This window comes from Armigeres subalbatus, chromosome 3, assembly GCF_024139115.2.
Source record: "Armigeres subalbatus isolate Guangzhou_Male chromosome 3, GZ_Asu_2, whole genome shotgun sequence".
NCBI lineage: Eukaryota > Metazoa > Arthropoda > Insecta > Diptera > Culicidae > Armigeres > Armigeres subalbatus.
The window spans coordinates 376,002,625-376,019,628 of record NC_085141.1 but is presented as its reverse complement, the minus strand read 5'-3'; the positions used below and the strand labels follow the sequence as shown (position 1 = coordinate 376,019,628).

At 45.2% G+C, this 17,004-nt stretch overlaps 1 protein-coding gene across 5 annotated transcripts in view; it reads right to left on the bottom strand.

The window, feature by feature from the left end:
- Positions 1 to 7,060: 7,060 nt before the first annotated feature.
- Positions 7,061 to 17,004, bottom strand: part of LOC134226558 (sodium-dependent transporter bedraggled-like) — an 822,794-nt gene continuing 812,850 nt past the window's right edge. For all 5 annotated transcript variants that reach the window (XM_062707408.1, XM_062707407.1, XM_062707406.1 and 2 more), the window contains exons 7-10: positions 15,993 to 16,496; positions 15,638 to 15,921; positions 15,304 to 15,569; positions 7,061 to 8,036 (exon numbers count right to left, since the gene is read on the bottom strand). In XM_062707408.1, coding sequence (XP_062563392.1) covers positions 7,433 to 8,036; positions 15,304 to 15,569; positions 15,638 to 15,921; positions 15,993 to 16,496 — 1,658 coding nt within the window. In that variant the 3' untranslated portion in view covers positions 7,061 to 7,432. The remainder of the gene's footprint in view (positions 8,037 to 15,303; positions 15,570 to 15,637; positions 15,922 to 15,992; positions 16,497 to 17,004) is intronic.

Sequence of the window (17,004 nt, the reverse complement as noted above, 5' to 3'; positions counted from 1 at the left end):
AAACTGGGCTTAATGAGATATTGGAAGTAAATATCATTGAAAAATCAAGTTACAAGACTTGGAAATATAACCATAACTTTAAGCGTTTTGCTAAGCGGATACAAATTTTGGCTGTTCGAGCCATACATTTTCGCGTTTATTTTTTAGCGCCTAATTTACGTCACAAATATCAACAATAATAATTCGCTAACAATTTCTGATATACATTTGTGTATTTCACCAAATAATGTGATGTGTATGACAGACAGTACCTCTATATTCATCAATTTGGATAAAATCCACGGTATTAGGCAATGCGCGGAATTAGGGCAGGTCACGGTACTTCCATTCTTGTTAATCAAATTATGTATAACAAATTTTATTTAAGTTGATTGACTATACATACATTTAATTATATTTTTCAACAAATCAGTATCAGCGTTAATGCTTTCAAAATATCCGAATTCTCCTCCTACCTGTGTTAATCGTTAAAGTTTATTATCGATTAGGCTAGATGTACCAGTCGTGGCTATAGCACCAGTTGTTGTCGAACTAGTGCTTTTTATGCCAAATTTAAACCAAGATTCATATGATACGATAAAACCTTTGACAGGGTGTCTACTACCTGGAAAAATCAGGGAATTCCTGACATAATCAGGGAAATTTGAATACCCGGTGATCATGAGTGAGAGATAAAAAGATTTTAAAAATATTTGAATAAATATACCAATCAAATCTGTTAAGAAAATTATTTTGAGCTTTTTAGTGGAATGTCTTCACTTGTCATAAGACGAGTTTGTACAATCCCATTGAATTCCACCACTTAATTGTATCTTGACAGATACGTATTTCGACCTCAACAGTAAGGCCGTCTTCAGTGTCTCGTACTTGACTCGACTTGAAGAAAATGAAGAAAAGATACAATTAAGTAATTCAATCAGTTTTCCAAGGAATTATTCATAGAAATCACTAAAAAAGTGTTCATAAGAATGATTAGTAATTTTCTAAATTATTTCTGGAGGAATTTCCAAGATAAAAATCGAAAAGAATTGCCGGAGGAATTTCAAAACGAATCAAAACGATTTTTCGAATGGTTTCTTTAAGAAATTCCCGAAAGGGGACCTGAAGGGTTAAAAAAAAGTGTTGAGTGATTTGTGAAGGATTTTTGCTAATTCTTGAAAGAATAGCCGAAGGATTCGCGAATGGATTTTTTAAAGGAGTTTCTCAAGGTATTCTCGAAGTATTTCCAAAGAGTTCTTAAAAGCAAAATATCCGGAAAAACTCCTCAGTTTTCCCTATTCAGTTTTCCCTAAGATACTTCTGAATAAGTTCTTAAAATATACCAATGAATTTCAAAAAATTATCCGAACCATTTCCGAAGGTTCTTACAGTGAAGCAGTAATAGAACGCTAGTGGCGCTGTACTTACTTGATACTTGATGGGCTACAGCTCTTCGATGAACCTACGCCGAATGGAGTATCCTTCTCCACTGGACTCGATCCTGGGCCAATCGCTTCCAGTCGCCCTGAACATTGAGCGCCCTCAGGTCCTCTTCAACTGCAAAAAGCAATCGTGTACGCGGCCTTCCACGAAGCCTGCGGCCTATTCCGGGTTCTCTACTAAATATTATCTTCGCTTGACGTTCTTCCGGCATACGAACAACGTGACCAGCCCACCGTAGTCTGCCGTGTTGTATAAGCTTAATAATATCCAGCCCTTTATACACCTGGTACAATTCGTGATTCATGCGACGCCGCCAGATACCGTTCTCCTGTTTACCGCCGAGTATTGTCCGCAGCACCTTATGCTCAAACACTCCGAAAGCTCTCCGATCAGCCTCCTTTAACGTCCATGTCTCATGACCGTATAAAGCCACCGAAAGAATCAGAGTAGTATACAGCGCGAGTTTTGTTTTCGTTTGCAGACTACGGGACTTAAGCTGCTTACGAAGTCCGTAATAAGCCCTATTTGCAGCTGCAATACGCCTTTTCACCTCGCGGGTAACATCATTATCGCACGTCACTAATGTTCCAAGATACACAAATTCTTCCACCACTCAAATTTTTCACCATCCAGCACCATTTCGCTACCACCACCACTAATGAACCCACGTTGATTGCCAGCGACCATGTACTTCGTCTTGCTGGTATTGATCGTGAGTCCAATCCTCGCTGTCTCCCTCTTAAAAGGCACAAAAGCCTCTTCCACGGCACGGCGATCAATTCCGATAATATCGATATCGTCCGCAAATCCCAGGAGCATATGCGATTTTGTGATAATGGTACCGCTTCTTTGCACATCAGCTCTCCTAATCGCTCCCTCGAGCGCTATATTGAACAGGAGATTCGAGAGTGCATCACCCTGCTTTAATCCATCTAAGGTAACAAATGAGTTCGATATTTCATCCGCAACCCTTACACTTGATTTCGATCCATCCAACGTTATACGAATCAGCCGTATCAGTTTCGCCGGAAAACCATGTTCAAGCATAATTTGCCATAATTCATTCCGTTTCACTGAATCGTACGCCGCCTTGAAATCAATAAACAGATGATGTGTCTGCAAGTTGTACTCCCGGAATTTATCAAGGATTTGTCTCAGGGTAAACATTTGATCCGTCGTTGATCGGCCCTCACGAAAACCTGCTTGGTATTCGCCGACGAAGGACTCTTCAAGCGGTCTCAATCTGTTGAACAGAATACGGGACATAATTTTGTACGCCGAATTAAGGAGGGTTATTCCTCGATAATTGGCGCACTCCAGTCTGTGCCCTTTCTTAAATAGAGGGCAAATGAGGCCGTCCAACCAGCTAGCAGGCATTTCCTCGTCTTCCCATATTTTCGACATAATATGGTGCAGAACTTCATAAAGCTGCTCACTGCCGTGTTTGAGAAGTTCAGCCGGGAGCTGGTCCTTCCCCGCAGCCTTATTGTTTTCAGCTCTTTGACAGCTTTTTTAACCTCATCTAGTGTAGGTGACGCCACAGCTTGTCCATCGTCGCTAATATTCATTCTGTTCACATAAGCAAAGCATAATTGTAAGAATTGATTTTGCTTAATTTTTGACGACAAGTCGAGTCAAGTATGAGTTACTGAAGACGGCGCCTTACTGTTGAAGTCGAAATACGTATCTGTCAAGATACAATTAAGTGGTGGAATTCAATGGGATTGTATAAACTCGTCTTATGACATGTGAAAACATTCCACTAAAAAGCTCAAAATAATTTTCTTATCACAATGGGATTTGCCAAATAAAGAACCAAAATGAAGAATAGTGCCACAAATGGTGCATACGTCCCTGTTATGGATTAATCAATTTTGAGGATTATAACCACGACCAATTAAAATTATAATATAATATAATTATAATCGACCACGTTCTAATCGACGGTAAATTCTTCTCCGACATCACGAACTTACCGCAGTGCGAATATTGAATCCGATCACTATCTCGTTTCAGTATGCCTGCGCTCAAAACTCTCGACGGTGATCAACACGCGTCGGAGTCGTCCGCCGCGGCTAAACATTGGGCGGCTACAAGACGGTAGACTAGCTCAAGACTACCCGCAGCAGCTGGAAGTGGCACTCCCAACGGAAGAGCAGCTAGGCGCAGCATCTCTTGAAGATGGCTGGAGAGATATTCGATCCGCCATTGGAAGTACCGCAACCGCTGCACTAGGCACGGTGGCTCCGGATCAGAGAAACGACTGGTATGACGGCGAATGTGAGCAGTTAGTTGAGGAGAAGAATGCAGCATGGGCGAGATTGCTGCAACACCGCACGAGGGCGAATGAGGCACGATACAAAAGGGCGCGGAACAGACAAAACTCGATTTTCCGGAGGAAAAAGCGCCAGCAGGAAGATCGATACCGTGAAGAGACGGAGGAACTGTACCGCGCTAATAACGCACGAAAGTTCTATGAGAAGTTGAACCGTTCACCTAAGGGCCACGTGCCACAGCCCAATATGTGTGAGGACATAAACGGGAACCTTCTTACAAACGAGCGTGAGGTGATTCAAAGGTGGCGGCAGCACTACGAAGAGCACCTGAATGGCGATATGGCAGACAACGGTGGCGGTATGGTAATGAACCTAGGAGCACGCGCGTAGGACATGCGACTTCCGGCTCCTAATCTCCAGGAAATCCAGGAGGAGATCGGCCGGCTGAAAAACAACAAAGCAACTACCGCGCAATCACATTGCTGAACGCCGCCTACCAAATTTTATGCCGCCGACTAACACCAATTGCAAGAGAGTTCGTGGGGCAGTACCAGGCGGGATTTATGGGTGAACGCTCTACCACAGACCAGGTGTTCGCCGTACGTCAGGTATTGCAGAAATGCCGCGAATACAACGTGCCAACACATCTCGCTAAACTTTTCAAAAGGACCTAAGTAACATTTTTTAATGAATTAATTTGAATAGCGCAATCAATAGCTTTCATGTTGTTATGTTGATTGCGCTCAGGAGGGTGAAACGCCTGTCATCCGCGGTACAATGGCACTCTACCCAACATCGTTTTTGGTACTTCTGTTTTTGGTACCCAGTTTCTGGGTAGTATACCCGAATTCAGCGCTCATTTTGGGTGATTGGTTCGTACGCAGTTAGTGCTAATTATCGGCAATTAACTTTTCCTGGCGAAAACTTGCAATTGGTTGAGGTTCATCGAGCCTTTTGTGTTTGTATGGCTTCTTTATGTTGATAAATAGCTCGTCGATACTTCCGAAGTATTGTTATCATGAATCAAACGAAATTAAAACAAAAACATTGTACGCCATATTGAATGAATGGCGGGTAGGCGTATTAGCATTCTCTTCAGTCCCCTGATTGCAGTACTCAAATTATTTCATAAAAAAATGTTACTTAGGTCCTTTTGAAAAGTTAAGCGAGACATCATCTGTTTATCGACTTCAAAGCCGCATCGATCGGGACCAGTTATGGCAGCTAATGCACGAAAATGGATTTCCGGATAAACTGATACCGTTGATCAAGGCGACGATGGATAGGGTCAGTGGCGTAGCCACGGGGGTGGTTTTGGGCATAAAACCCCCCCCAAAGACAAATTTTTTGGAAGAAATTTTTTTTTTCAAAAAAAATTGTTCAGAAAACCCCCCCAGACCAATTTTCTGGCTACGCCACTGGATAGGGTGATATGCGTAGTTCGAGTTTCAGAGGCATTATCGAGTCCCTTCGAAACGCGCAGAGGGTTACGGCAAGGTGATGGTCTTTCGTGTCTGCTATTCAACACCGCTTTGAAGGGAGTAATATGAACATCTGAATTAAAAACCGAAGCTAAACTTATTGGACTAGTCATCAACACGTTGAAGACGAAGTACATGATAGGAAGAGGACAACGCAAGCCACCCACCAAGAGTTTGTCGAGTTGGACGCGAGGTGGTTGTACTTGGGGTCACTGGTGACCTCCGATAACGATACCAGCAGAGAAATTCGGAGACGCATCATGGCAGGAAACGGTACGTACTTTGGACTTCGCAAAACGCTCCGATCGAATAGAGTTCGCCGCCGTACCAAACTGATTATCTACAAAACGCTTATTAGACCGGTAGTCCTCTAAGGACACGAGACCTGGACGAAAGAAAAGTGCTGCGTACCATCTATGGTGGGGTGCAGATGGAAAATCGGAAGACTGCGGTTGGCCGGGCACGTAGCCAGAATGTCGGACAGTAATCCGGTGAAAGATATTCAATTTGCAAAAAAGAGAGCTAACTGCGGTGGAGCTTGGTACTCGGATTCTGATGGCTTTTCCGCAAAAACCTTTAAATGGTCTTGTTGTGTAGGGGTTATCACGCCTATCTAGAGAGTTGGAAGTTGAGGGTTCGAGTCCCTCCAGACACGTGGATTCTTTTTCGCAAATTTCATATCAATTTGTCCATTTCGAAACATGTGCTGTGCATATGCACATCCAAGATATTTAACAAAAAAATGGTTTTCGTACGGCCGAGTTGCCGAATAATATGCAATTAATTGTAGTTGAAAATTGCCAATATTTGCGTTACGTAATTAATGGACCTTCCTATATGGAGCGTAAGATGACCGACCCCTCCTCCCCCATAAGTGCTGTGTGTGTATGTGTGTTTTTGCAATATAACTCTCACTGACTGGCAGTGGCATTATGGATAGAATATTCGTGCAACCATTTTATTTATATAATTGCAAGAATTTTAGATTTTGGAGCTAGGAAATGATAGCTCTATTGTAACTCCTGTAGCCCATTTCAAGAACGCATGCATTCCGAAGCTATATTCGTGTACAATAAGCCCCGCATGATTACACCCACATATCATAATGATATCTGAAGTGTATTCACACTTCCTGAATCAAAATTTAATCTATTTGATTCTGGCGTGTATTTAGTGATAGAAAGCATTATTTTTGAATCACAGTTTTACAATAAAGCTTACCATATTTTCCCAACCAACCTTAAGCTCACCTGCACTGGTGGTTTCACTTTCTTTTTAATTTATTCTTTATAACAGAATATGATGTTTCGATAATCGCGCGAACATTCTACATCCTACAACGTTTTTATTTCAACTACACAAACTATCCCGCGCGAACTATCTCCCCTCCTCCCCCATAAGTACTTACGTAATATGTGAACGGCCCCTAAGCTTGGTTCGTTGATTCGCTAAATAGCGTTTGCAAAATCCTTAATGTAGGCAATTGTTTATGATGTGTATCACACTAAGGCGAAACCAAATGATTAAATCGAGAAAGGCATCGTCACCGCTAGGTGGATTGATCTGGTTTTTTTTACCAAAATATTGATATATTTAATTCGGTAACGAAAGAAGATACAGACTGTGCTCTTTATGGGTTCTTTCACAAATTACGTAACGCTGAATTTGATGATTTTGGAGCCCCACCCTTCCCTGGTATCACTTTTTGTATAGAAGTTTTATTTTTTTGTATGGATCGTAACGCTCGGCTTGACTCCTTCCCTCCCCCTACAGCTTTACGTAATTTGTAAAAGGCTTCTTATAGCAAAACACGCCACGATATGATATACACGTTTTTTTTCGGATGAATAAATGGAATCATACAACAATTTCATTCCTTATATACTCATATTACAAAATCGATTCTTATATCGGACGGGGTGAAGTTTGCATTACATCACTAAAAGCTACATTCTACTTATTTATCGTCGTCATTCAATGTCATCTCAACCAAAATTTACACTACGCTGAACCCTAGTCTACATCACGCGTGAATTGAAAGCGATTAATCCTTTTTGCGTTATCTACGAATAAATTATTGTGAGTCATTTGTTTGAAGTAAGTGAAATGTGTAGGACGAAATTATGTGCTCGCGGGTTCGGCTACAAGCGCAAAGTAGATCATATTCTATGTTGAAAACACCTGAAGCGTAATTATGGTTTCCTAACAGTAATGCACAATACGAATGCCCGCTACGGGGACTCTTCCTCAATTTCATATCACAGAATCGTTACCATTCCGGCGTCGTTCCGCGTCATTTCGGGCGTAGTCGTCGTCGTTATCGTCCACCGCAAGGGTTATAATGCTGGAATCGCCAATGGGTGCAGCTCCCAGCACTAAGTTCTCGACTGATCCTCCGACCGAATGGCGCCGCGAGAGGGAATTTCTCACCACTAGATCAACGTTACCGTATCCGATGGCGGCTGTTGCTGCCACGGCGAACGAAGGCGTTCGGTTCAGAGATGACGGCTCGTCGGCGGGCATTGCGTTACTGTTGTGACTGCTGGTCACCGGACGAAGGATTTGTAAAACATCGTTTGCGGTCAGGTTTTGCTGCGGAAGCTGATGTTGCGTTCCGTTGCCGGTCGTCAACGACCGATGGCGGCGACGACCGCTAAGAGTTTCGCTGTTGTACAGAACTCGAGGACCCATTTCAAGCCCGGACGGGGGAAGCGAAACAGTGTTACCCGATGGCAGCGTGTGGTTCGACAGAATAGTGGAGTAATCCGGAGGGGGCAGTTCGTCGCCAGCGGGATTAGCAGAACTGTGCACTGGGATGGGAGCTCGCTGACGGTTGCCACTCGATTCGCCTATGATCCTGAAATAAAAGAACAAGAAGTTAGCCTATCAGTCATATAGTGTTAAAGGATTACGCAAGAGTTAATGCGTTCATATCTGACCGGAGCTGGGTATGCGAAAATTGCTCGATTGTGCAATCCATTCAAACACAAACAAGTCCCACCTACTCAAAAGAGAATCAACACTTCCCTAACGTTCTCTGGGTCCAGATTACACTCAAGTCTAACTCCCAAGGAACTCCTGGCAATAGCAGCACCCTTTCGGATACTTCTCCGAGTGCTCTGAACGCTTCCCCCTACTCATTCTGGTAAGGTAAGTGCGTTGCAAGTTTGCAAAGACAAACACTATGAGTTTCGCTCAGTTGTTCAATAACCCAAGAAAAAACAGTGGGAGGACTTCATCGACTCTGTAAAGTGAAGAACTGATCCCTGTATCAAAATTCACAAAAATAAAGAAAAAATCGACTCTGTAAAACCGGCCCAATCCTCCGCCGAACTACGGGGAAGGGTCAACGAACTGAGTGGCAAGGGTAGATACAAACCTATTCATCTTTATGTGTAGGATCGCACCATCTTGGTCAACCTTTTTGGATGAATGGTGGATAAGTCTCGTCTTTCTAATACCACATAACAACGTCTTCTCCCGAGGTACTTCCGAATGAAGAGGTGGACTACGCGAAAAACATGAAACAGACGGATGCTTGTGCTATTGGCAGCACGCCTTTCACCCTTGGCTATGGAAGGAGCTCTCATTTTGGTAGTCTAGGAGACGTCCTCCAGGACGCCTTCGTGCAGCCTAAACGCACTGATCTGGTATTCCTCGTTATCTCGAAAATGTTGAATCATGGGCAACTCTAGCTCTTCAACGACTTAGCGAATGGGTTTTATAGAGCAATATTTTTGCCTTTGTCCAGAACTTCTTCATGGGATGCTGTTTCTATCCTCATCGGAAACCAAGCCTTAAGAACTTACCAGGAGGAAACAGTAATCAACTTGTTTCTTATCTCTATGGATGGTTTTTTTGCTACTTCCGAATATTCACATTTTTATATACGCGAACACTACTGTACTGTACTGATCGGAGATATCCTCGAAAGGTCCGTATCAAGGCCCAATCCGCCGTAAGTGCCATCTTTCGTTGGGCTACCTCGATAGGTTGCACGATGACAGCCAGCAAATGCATTTATAGCCATGTTTGCCAAAAGAGGCATAAGCAATAGTGAAACTCCAGCGCCGAGAAGCGGTCGAAGTCTAGAGGGTTAAAAAATTTCAAAAAGTAGTTAATCAATTGCCTCGTCCTGCCCAAACATACGCCCGTATTGCTCTATAAAACCCAAGGAGTAGATAAATAAGTACTAGAACGCTTGTGGCGCTGTAGTGATTTACATTATTTAGCCAAATTATGCTTCAACAAGCTATAATTTGCCATAATTTATGCATCATGTTGTAGTGTATGTGTGTATGTTAGGCTTTATCACTAAAATTGGTTTGACACTTGTAGTACCAGTACTTTGGCTGAGAGGTCGAAGTAACCTAGATGTTAGTCACACGAACATGAGTGCTGTCCAATGAGAGCTTGAAGTAGCTCGAAGTTTCTCCCTGTCCTGCTCATGCCCATTTGTTGACAAAAAAGAACGAGCAGGACGGGAACAACTTCGAGCTACTTCGAGCTGCTCATTGGACAGCATTATGAACGACATTAGCAATCCTATATTTGAATCAACTCTTTCAACATCCCGGAATGTTGACTAAGCAGTACTTTTAGTTTGTAGAAGTAGGCCATTATTTTATAAGGGAGATTAAATTGTGCATCTGGAAGAGTAATGGGCCAAACACAATTGATACGTTTGCGTGCGTTTTGACAGTTTTCCCATGGAAAAACTGTCAAAACGCACGCAAACGTACCAATTGTGTTTGACCCATAAGGCGTGTTTGAATATCTCGAATCCGTAAAGTTAGTGTAGATAAACAAGCCGGTCTTCATTCCGGAGTACCATATCTGACGACGATTGGTGGAACTAATCCGCGGCGTGTTCATTTCAGAGCAAATAGTAAGGTAAAACCATGTTTGAATTTGTTATAGCGTGTTATAACGTTACCATGGTAACAGTGCCCACTTGGGTGCTTGAAAATTGTTTTCAGCTGTCGTCAAAGTCATGTCGGGGATTTATGCGCAGCGAGAGAAATAAAACACAACGTCTGTTGACTGGAAGAAAAACAAGTCATAATTTTTGCTGTTAGATACATGTGGTTGTGGTGGATGTGTGCTGTAAGCTACACTGAATCAAATATAATTCAACAAATGATTAACTTTATTCGTTGCTGGCACGGTTGTGCCAACACTCCTCCTCAACGTATAGAAGTTTACATGACACCGAGTGCCTCACGGTGCCGCTCCAGCTTGATCCTGTCGAGTGGCTTGGTCATGATGTCCGCAACCATCTGGTCCGTCGGTAGATAACGGAGATCAATGACTCCCCGTTGGCGTAGATCTTTCGTAAACTCATGTTTTGTATCGATGTGTTTAGACCGGCGCTCCATGCGCTCCACCATTTTGATACAGGACTGATTGTCCTCCCACACGACTATGGGGTCCGGGCTGTCCTCTGTAAGATCCTTCAGAAGCTTCTTCATCCACAGTAATTCCTGGCAGCCTTCCGATAGGGCCACAAACTCGGCTTCGGTGGACGACAGGGCGACGCAATTTTGTTTGCGCGTGGCCCAGCTCACTACGCCACCGCCGAACTTGATGACCTGCCCGGACTTCGACTCCCGATCGCCTTCGTTTCCGGCCCAATCTGCATCGACGAACCATTCGAGACCCTCGGCGCCGCCACCCAGGTGCAAACGACAGTTCTTGATACCTTTAAGATAACTCAGCATACGTTTAGCTTCTGACCAGTCGCGATCGGTAGGATTTGATACCTTCCTGCACAGTAGCGAAGTCCCGATGCAGATGTCCGGCCTGGTATAAACCGCGACATATAACAAACTGCCCACCAGCGAACGGTACGAAGAGTTCGTCGGCAGGGCTGTCTCCTCCTTTTGTTTTATATAGCCTGGGTCAAGCGGTATCTTCGACGGCTTAGCGTCTCCATGTCCGAACCTTCCGAGCAGCTTATCGATGTAGTTTCCTTGGCTCATGGTGTAGTGCCCGTCGACCTTTTCGATGTGGATTCCCAGGAATTGACGTAGATCTCCCAGGGAATACAGCTTGAAATGTTTCTCCAGGGCGGTGCGGATTTGCTCGAATTCCTTCTCCGAGTGGCAGAAGACGACTATATCGTCAACGTAAATCACGATAATGCACCTTTTTCCTTCCTTGTTCTTTTTCACGTAAAGGCACGAGTCTGCCTTGCCAGGTTCGAAACCCATCTCCTTGAAAATGCCGTCGATTTTCGCATTCCAAACCCGCGCCGACTGTTTCAAGCCGTAGAGACATCGCTTCAAGTGGCACACCGAATTGCCGTCCGATTGGAATCCGGGGGCTGTTTCATAAAGATGTCTTCTTCGAGTTCGGCATAAAGGTTGGCGCACTTGATGTCTAGGTGTTTTGCCATCATGCCATCTCGACAGGCGATCGTTAGTAGCATTCTGAGGGTTGTTTGTTTCACTACGGGTGCGAACACCTCGTCGTAGTCCGTACCATAGCGCTGTGTGAACCCTTGCGCTACCAGCCTTGCCTTGTGTCGCACTACTTGACCCGTCTTTCGTCGGGATACCTTTATTGACTCGTTCAGATCTTCTGGGTTCACGTTCGCGGTCATCCTGATCGTTGGCTTCTTCAATACCGCGCACAGGATTAGCGTCACTGAACCGTCATAATCTGCTTCAGACTCCGCAGAACCAAACTCGTCGTCTTCGTCTTCTGCCGCTACAGATTCGCTACAGCTATCATTAGTGGTTGCCGAGCAATCGGGTTCTTGTTGTTGCACTTCACGTATCTCGACAACGGGCTCATTTTTCTCCAGGACCGAGTCAAACACTATTATCTCCTCCTGGCTGGAAACGGGGACCGGCTTCCCGATTGGTTTCTTCTTCTGCTTATGATCAACCTCGGTAGGCAATTCCGTAGCACTCACTACCACTTTCCTCGTAGATTTGTCCAGGAACCTGTATGCTTTGTGCTCTAGCGAGTAGCCTACGAAGACGAGTTCCTTCGCAGCGACCGTGAGCTTCTTCCGTTTTTTTTCGGGACATGAACCCACGCACTGCATCCGAACACTTTCACGTTCTCGACATCTGGTTTGGTTCCGTGCCACAGCTCAAACGGTGATGACTTGACAGCCTTCGTCGGAAGTATGTTCTGGAGATACACAGAAGTGTTTAATGCCTCCGCCCAATAGCACTGCGGCAGATTGGAGTCGAACAGAAGGCATCGAACCATCTCGACGAGGTCGCGTTTTTTACGATCTGCTACCCCGTTTTGCTGCGGGCTGTAGCCCGCCGTAAATTGCGGTTGTATTCCTTCTTTTCTATAGAAATCACGCAGCTTTTCTCCGGTGTATTCTCCGCCTTGATCCGAACGGATGATTTTCGGCTTCCGACCGAAGCGGTTCTGTGCTAGCGCCACGTGCTCCCGGATTTTGGCTGCCACCTCTGACTTGTGTTTCAGAAAGTACAGCACGCAGTATCGGGAGTGATCGTCGATCACTGTCATGAAGTAGCGATATCCGCTGACGGATGGTACTTCGACCGGGCCGCACACATCGGTGTGCACCAGGTCCATCGTCGCTTTCGTGCTTGATGATGACTCCTTCGGGAATGGAGCGCGTGAGCTCTTCCCCTTCAAACAACAATCACATGGCTCGTCGATACCGCACTCAACAACTTTCAAACCGCTTACCAAGTCTTCTTTCTTCATCCGGATTATTGCCGCCAGGTCCCTGTGGCCGAACCGCCTGTGTCAGACGTGCTGGCAATCTTTGATGTGGTGACTGCTGGCCGACAACACAACCTCTTCCGGTTGCTTTAGCTGGTACAGCCCACGCTTCAACGTTGCCATGGCTACCGTCGTCCCATCACGCAAGATTCGGCATCCACGAGCATCAAAAATCACTTCGGCATTTTTCTCCACTATTGCCGGCACCGATAACAAGTTTATGGCAAGACAAGGTGTGTAAAGCGCAACACTTATGTCCATTTTCATCACAACACTCAACCGTGCCACACCCCTGGCCTTCCACTTTCGCGAATTTTCCGTCGGCGAGCGTTACGGATTTAATGTCACAACTTTTCAATTCACTGAAGAAGCTCCGATCGGCAACTGTGTGGCTCGTCGCGCCAGAGTCCACTACCCACGGCTTCGAGCCGTAAGAATTTTCACACGCGCCGGCAACGAAAGCGAACGAAACACAATCTTCCTTTTTCTTTTGTTGTTTTCGTTTAAGCTTCGGGTCGTAGTCCCAATCACGGGCGCGCTGCGGGCACTCATGCTTATGGCCCGCCTTTTTGCACCGGTGGCAAATTAGAGGCTTCTTCTTGTTATTTCGACCGTGTGTAGTGCTGACCCACCGGATGATTCTTGGTTCTTTGCGACCTCGTCTAGCAGCTTCCGCTTGACGACTTCGAGAGTGAGCTCTGCGTCAGACCGGCTCTCTAGGGCGGTCGTCAATGTGTCGTAGGAACTCGGCAAACTCCTCAAGATCTTCGCGACCTGAAGATTGTCCGCTAATTGTTGTCCCGCGTTCTTTAGCCTCTCAAACAAGTCCTCGATGGCAAAAAGGTACTCCGCCATGTCTTCACCATCCACCATCGAAACGTTTCTCGCAAATCTGCTTCAAAAGCGAGATGTATTGTGGACAATCAGTTATCAGAAGATCGATCGTAGACGATGAAGTGTCTGTGATTAGGGTGGGGCCTGTTGGTAGGACGGTTAGATTGAAGGTTGAGTGGATTTGGTTCAACGAGGACAAGTTTGCAGAAGGCATATTAGTAGCGACAAGTATATAAATCCTGTCGAAGTTGTAGTCAAGAAGTTCCAGTAGAACCTTTTCGTAGTGCTGGCTGAACAATTAGTTTGAGCACGAAGGATTGTACAGCACGACCACTCCAATATTCAGCTCACCGACTTTGACTTGGATTGCTAAATATTCCACGATGCGTTTGGTAGAGTGTTGTCGTGATTGGATCTAAAGATAGGAGTAGCTTTGAAGTCTTTTCTAACATACATACCAACCGCCGCATGCTTTTGATTCGCACCCGCGACCTGAGGGCAGGGAATGCTTAATAAAGATGTAGGTGGGCAAACGCACTGGTCCTGCTGGAGCGGAGATCTTCAACATGGTTTCGGTTACAGCAAAGAAGTGGTATTGAGTCGAATCAAGCAATAGTATAACACCGTCGATGTGGAACATACCGCTCTCTTCCTGGAAGTAACACGGATATGTTGTCGTTTTTAACAAAAACAGACTTGACTACTTTACGTTGTTTGAGACGTATGGCATAGTTTCGAATCCGAAAAGTGGATGACTGGTATAAAAACTGAATCTAGAACAGCTGCTGGGAAAACAGCCCCGAACGATTTGAATCACTGTTGATTTTACTCTTAGTGAATGAGCTATGGAAAATTATGGACGAGTACACCTTCCCTGAGAAGCTTACCAGACTGATCAAACTAACGGTGGATGGTGTACAAAACTGTGTAAAGATTTCGGGCGAACACTCCAGTTTGTTCGAATCACGATGGAGACTAAGACAAGGTGAAGGACTTTCGTGCCTGTTGTTCAACTTACGCTTAGAAGGTGTAACAGCCGGAGTACGATTTACAACAGATCCAGTCAATTTATTTGTTTCGCGGATGACATGGACATTGTCGGCCGAACATTTGCAAAGGCAACAGAACTGTACACCCGCCTGAAACGTGAAGCAACAAAAATTGGACGGTGAATGCATCGAAGACAAAGTACATGCTTGTGGGCGGAACCGAGCGTCACAGTTCTCGTCTGGGAAGCAGTGTTACGATAGACGGTGATACTTTCGAGGTGGTCGAGGAATTCGTCTACCTTGAATCCTTGCTAACGGCTGATAACAATGTTAATCGTGAAATACGAAGGCGCATCGTCTGTGGAAGTCAAGCCTACTATGGGCTCTAGAAGAAACTGCGGTCAAAAAAATTCATGCCCGCACCAAAAAAAGGCATATACAGAACGTCATATAAGACCGGTAGTCCTCTACGGACAGGAATCTTAGACCATGGTCGAGGAGGACTTGCAAGCACATGGGTAGGTAAATCTGCTATCTGTTTAGATGTGGGCTACAAAATAAATGAATCCAGTAAAATGTTACCTTCGTACACTGCGACGGATGCTGTTACGCAACATTTTTGCAATTCTGGCACCGGTGGCCGTGGTATAGGACGGAGGTGGTGTATACTTGGGCGGTGCATCGTCCTGGGGTGGCCTCGATTCGAGTGAAATCATCGTCGAACCAGAATTGATGGTACGCACCGGAAGTGGCGGCGCTGGTCGACGCGTATATTGCATTCTACTGTTGTTGCCATTCGAAGTTCCATCACGGGATCCCATAGTTGGCCTTAGTAGAAGATCAAATCGCTGCAAATGAAAATTCAAAGTGTAAATGATTGTGTCATGCATCGCATCGTTAGAATCCCGTCACTTACATCCAGAATATCCGGAGGTCCCTTGCTCAGGTAACGATAAATTTGTATCACCGTCACCACAGGAACCAATAATAGAAAGGCGACCTGAATGAATCCGCCAATTTGTCGAGCCCACAATGGCCAATACCCTCCATGCTTCCAGTTAAACAACGAGTTCGAGTTGGAAACACGATATTCCATGATACACAAAAAGATCATTCCAATCGGCAACAGGAAGTTCCACGCGAACGCAATAAATGCAGAAAAAGTTTGGCCCAACCATAGATCGTTCACCAATATATCACCTGTAATGTGGAAATCTATAGTTATGTCAACTGTCACTTTCCAAAACCCAACAGTCTGCATCAACACTTACTGGTCAAAGGTCTCCCACGCACCAGAAATATGGCCAAAATATGCCCTATCCACAGCAGCAGCAACCACCACGCTCCTCCGAGCACCATGTCCAGATAGTGGATGATCGTGATGCCACTCTCGGTGGCCAGCGGTATGCCCATAAACAATCCGGTCACGCAGCTGAGCACAATCGATGACGGCGAGTCACCAATCGCACCGGCTATCGGTTTCCACATGGCGCACAGCTGTCCCAGTCCGAACATCAGCAGCGTCAGGAAGCCGAGCAGACTCCAAATGGGGGCGATGTGTTCTTGGGTAGCGGCGGCCAGCGTCGAGGGGAACAGTTCCGTCACCAGACGGAGCACCTGGTAGCCACTTTCCTGGTGGGGGTTGGCGTACGGTCGTTTGAAACTTTCACCAAGAACCATCGAGTAGCGGATGAGCCACTTGGTGGGCATGTTGGCGTGCTGTGGCGGCAGAGGCTGATCTGCCGGCAGCAGGAAGATGTCCGTGCCTATGTTTTCTGGAAGTATGGAAGGAAAGAACATTGAATGATGAGTATTGATTTACATAGAAATTACAGTAATCTACAACTAAAAGCGATAGACACACAATTTTTTTAGCATCCCTTTTATAGCTACAGTGATAATTCGGTAGGCAGCATCCGTTGGTAACTGTTAGGAAGCAAACAACTAAATATGAAAAATGATTCCATTCAATTAGTAATAATCCAGTAATAATGAATCCATCCACGCAGAAGAAGAATGTCTTTCCGGAAAATCAACCATCAGGAAGCTCCTCTCAACAAGATGTCTCCTGGCTAGTACGTCAACAAAACCAGGAGATTGCTGAACAAAATGCGTGGTTCATGGATACGATGGAACGTTTCAACAAAGTTTCAGCACCATCCAGACCGGCAAACTCTGGCGCCCAACATCCAAAAGTTTTGTTACGATCCGGAGAATCTTGTAATCTTGTAATATCAACGCACCCTCTGACCATAGCCTATCTGCGTTGTATTTAAATACCGC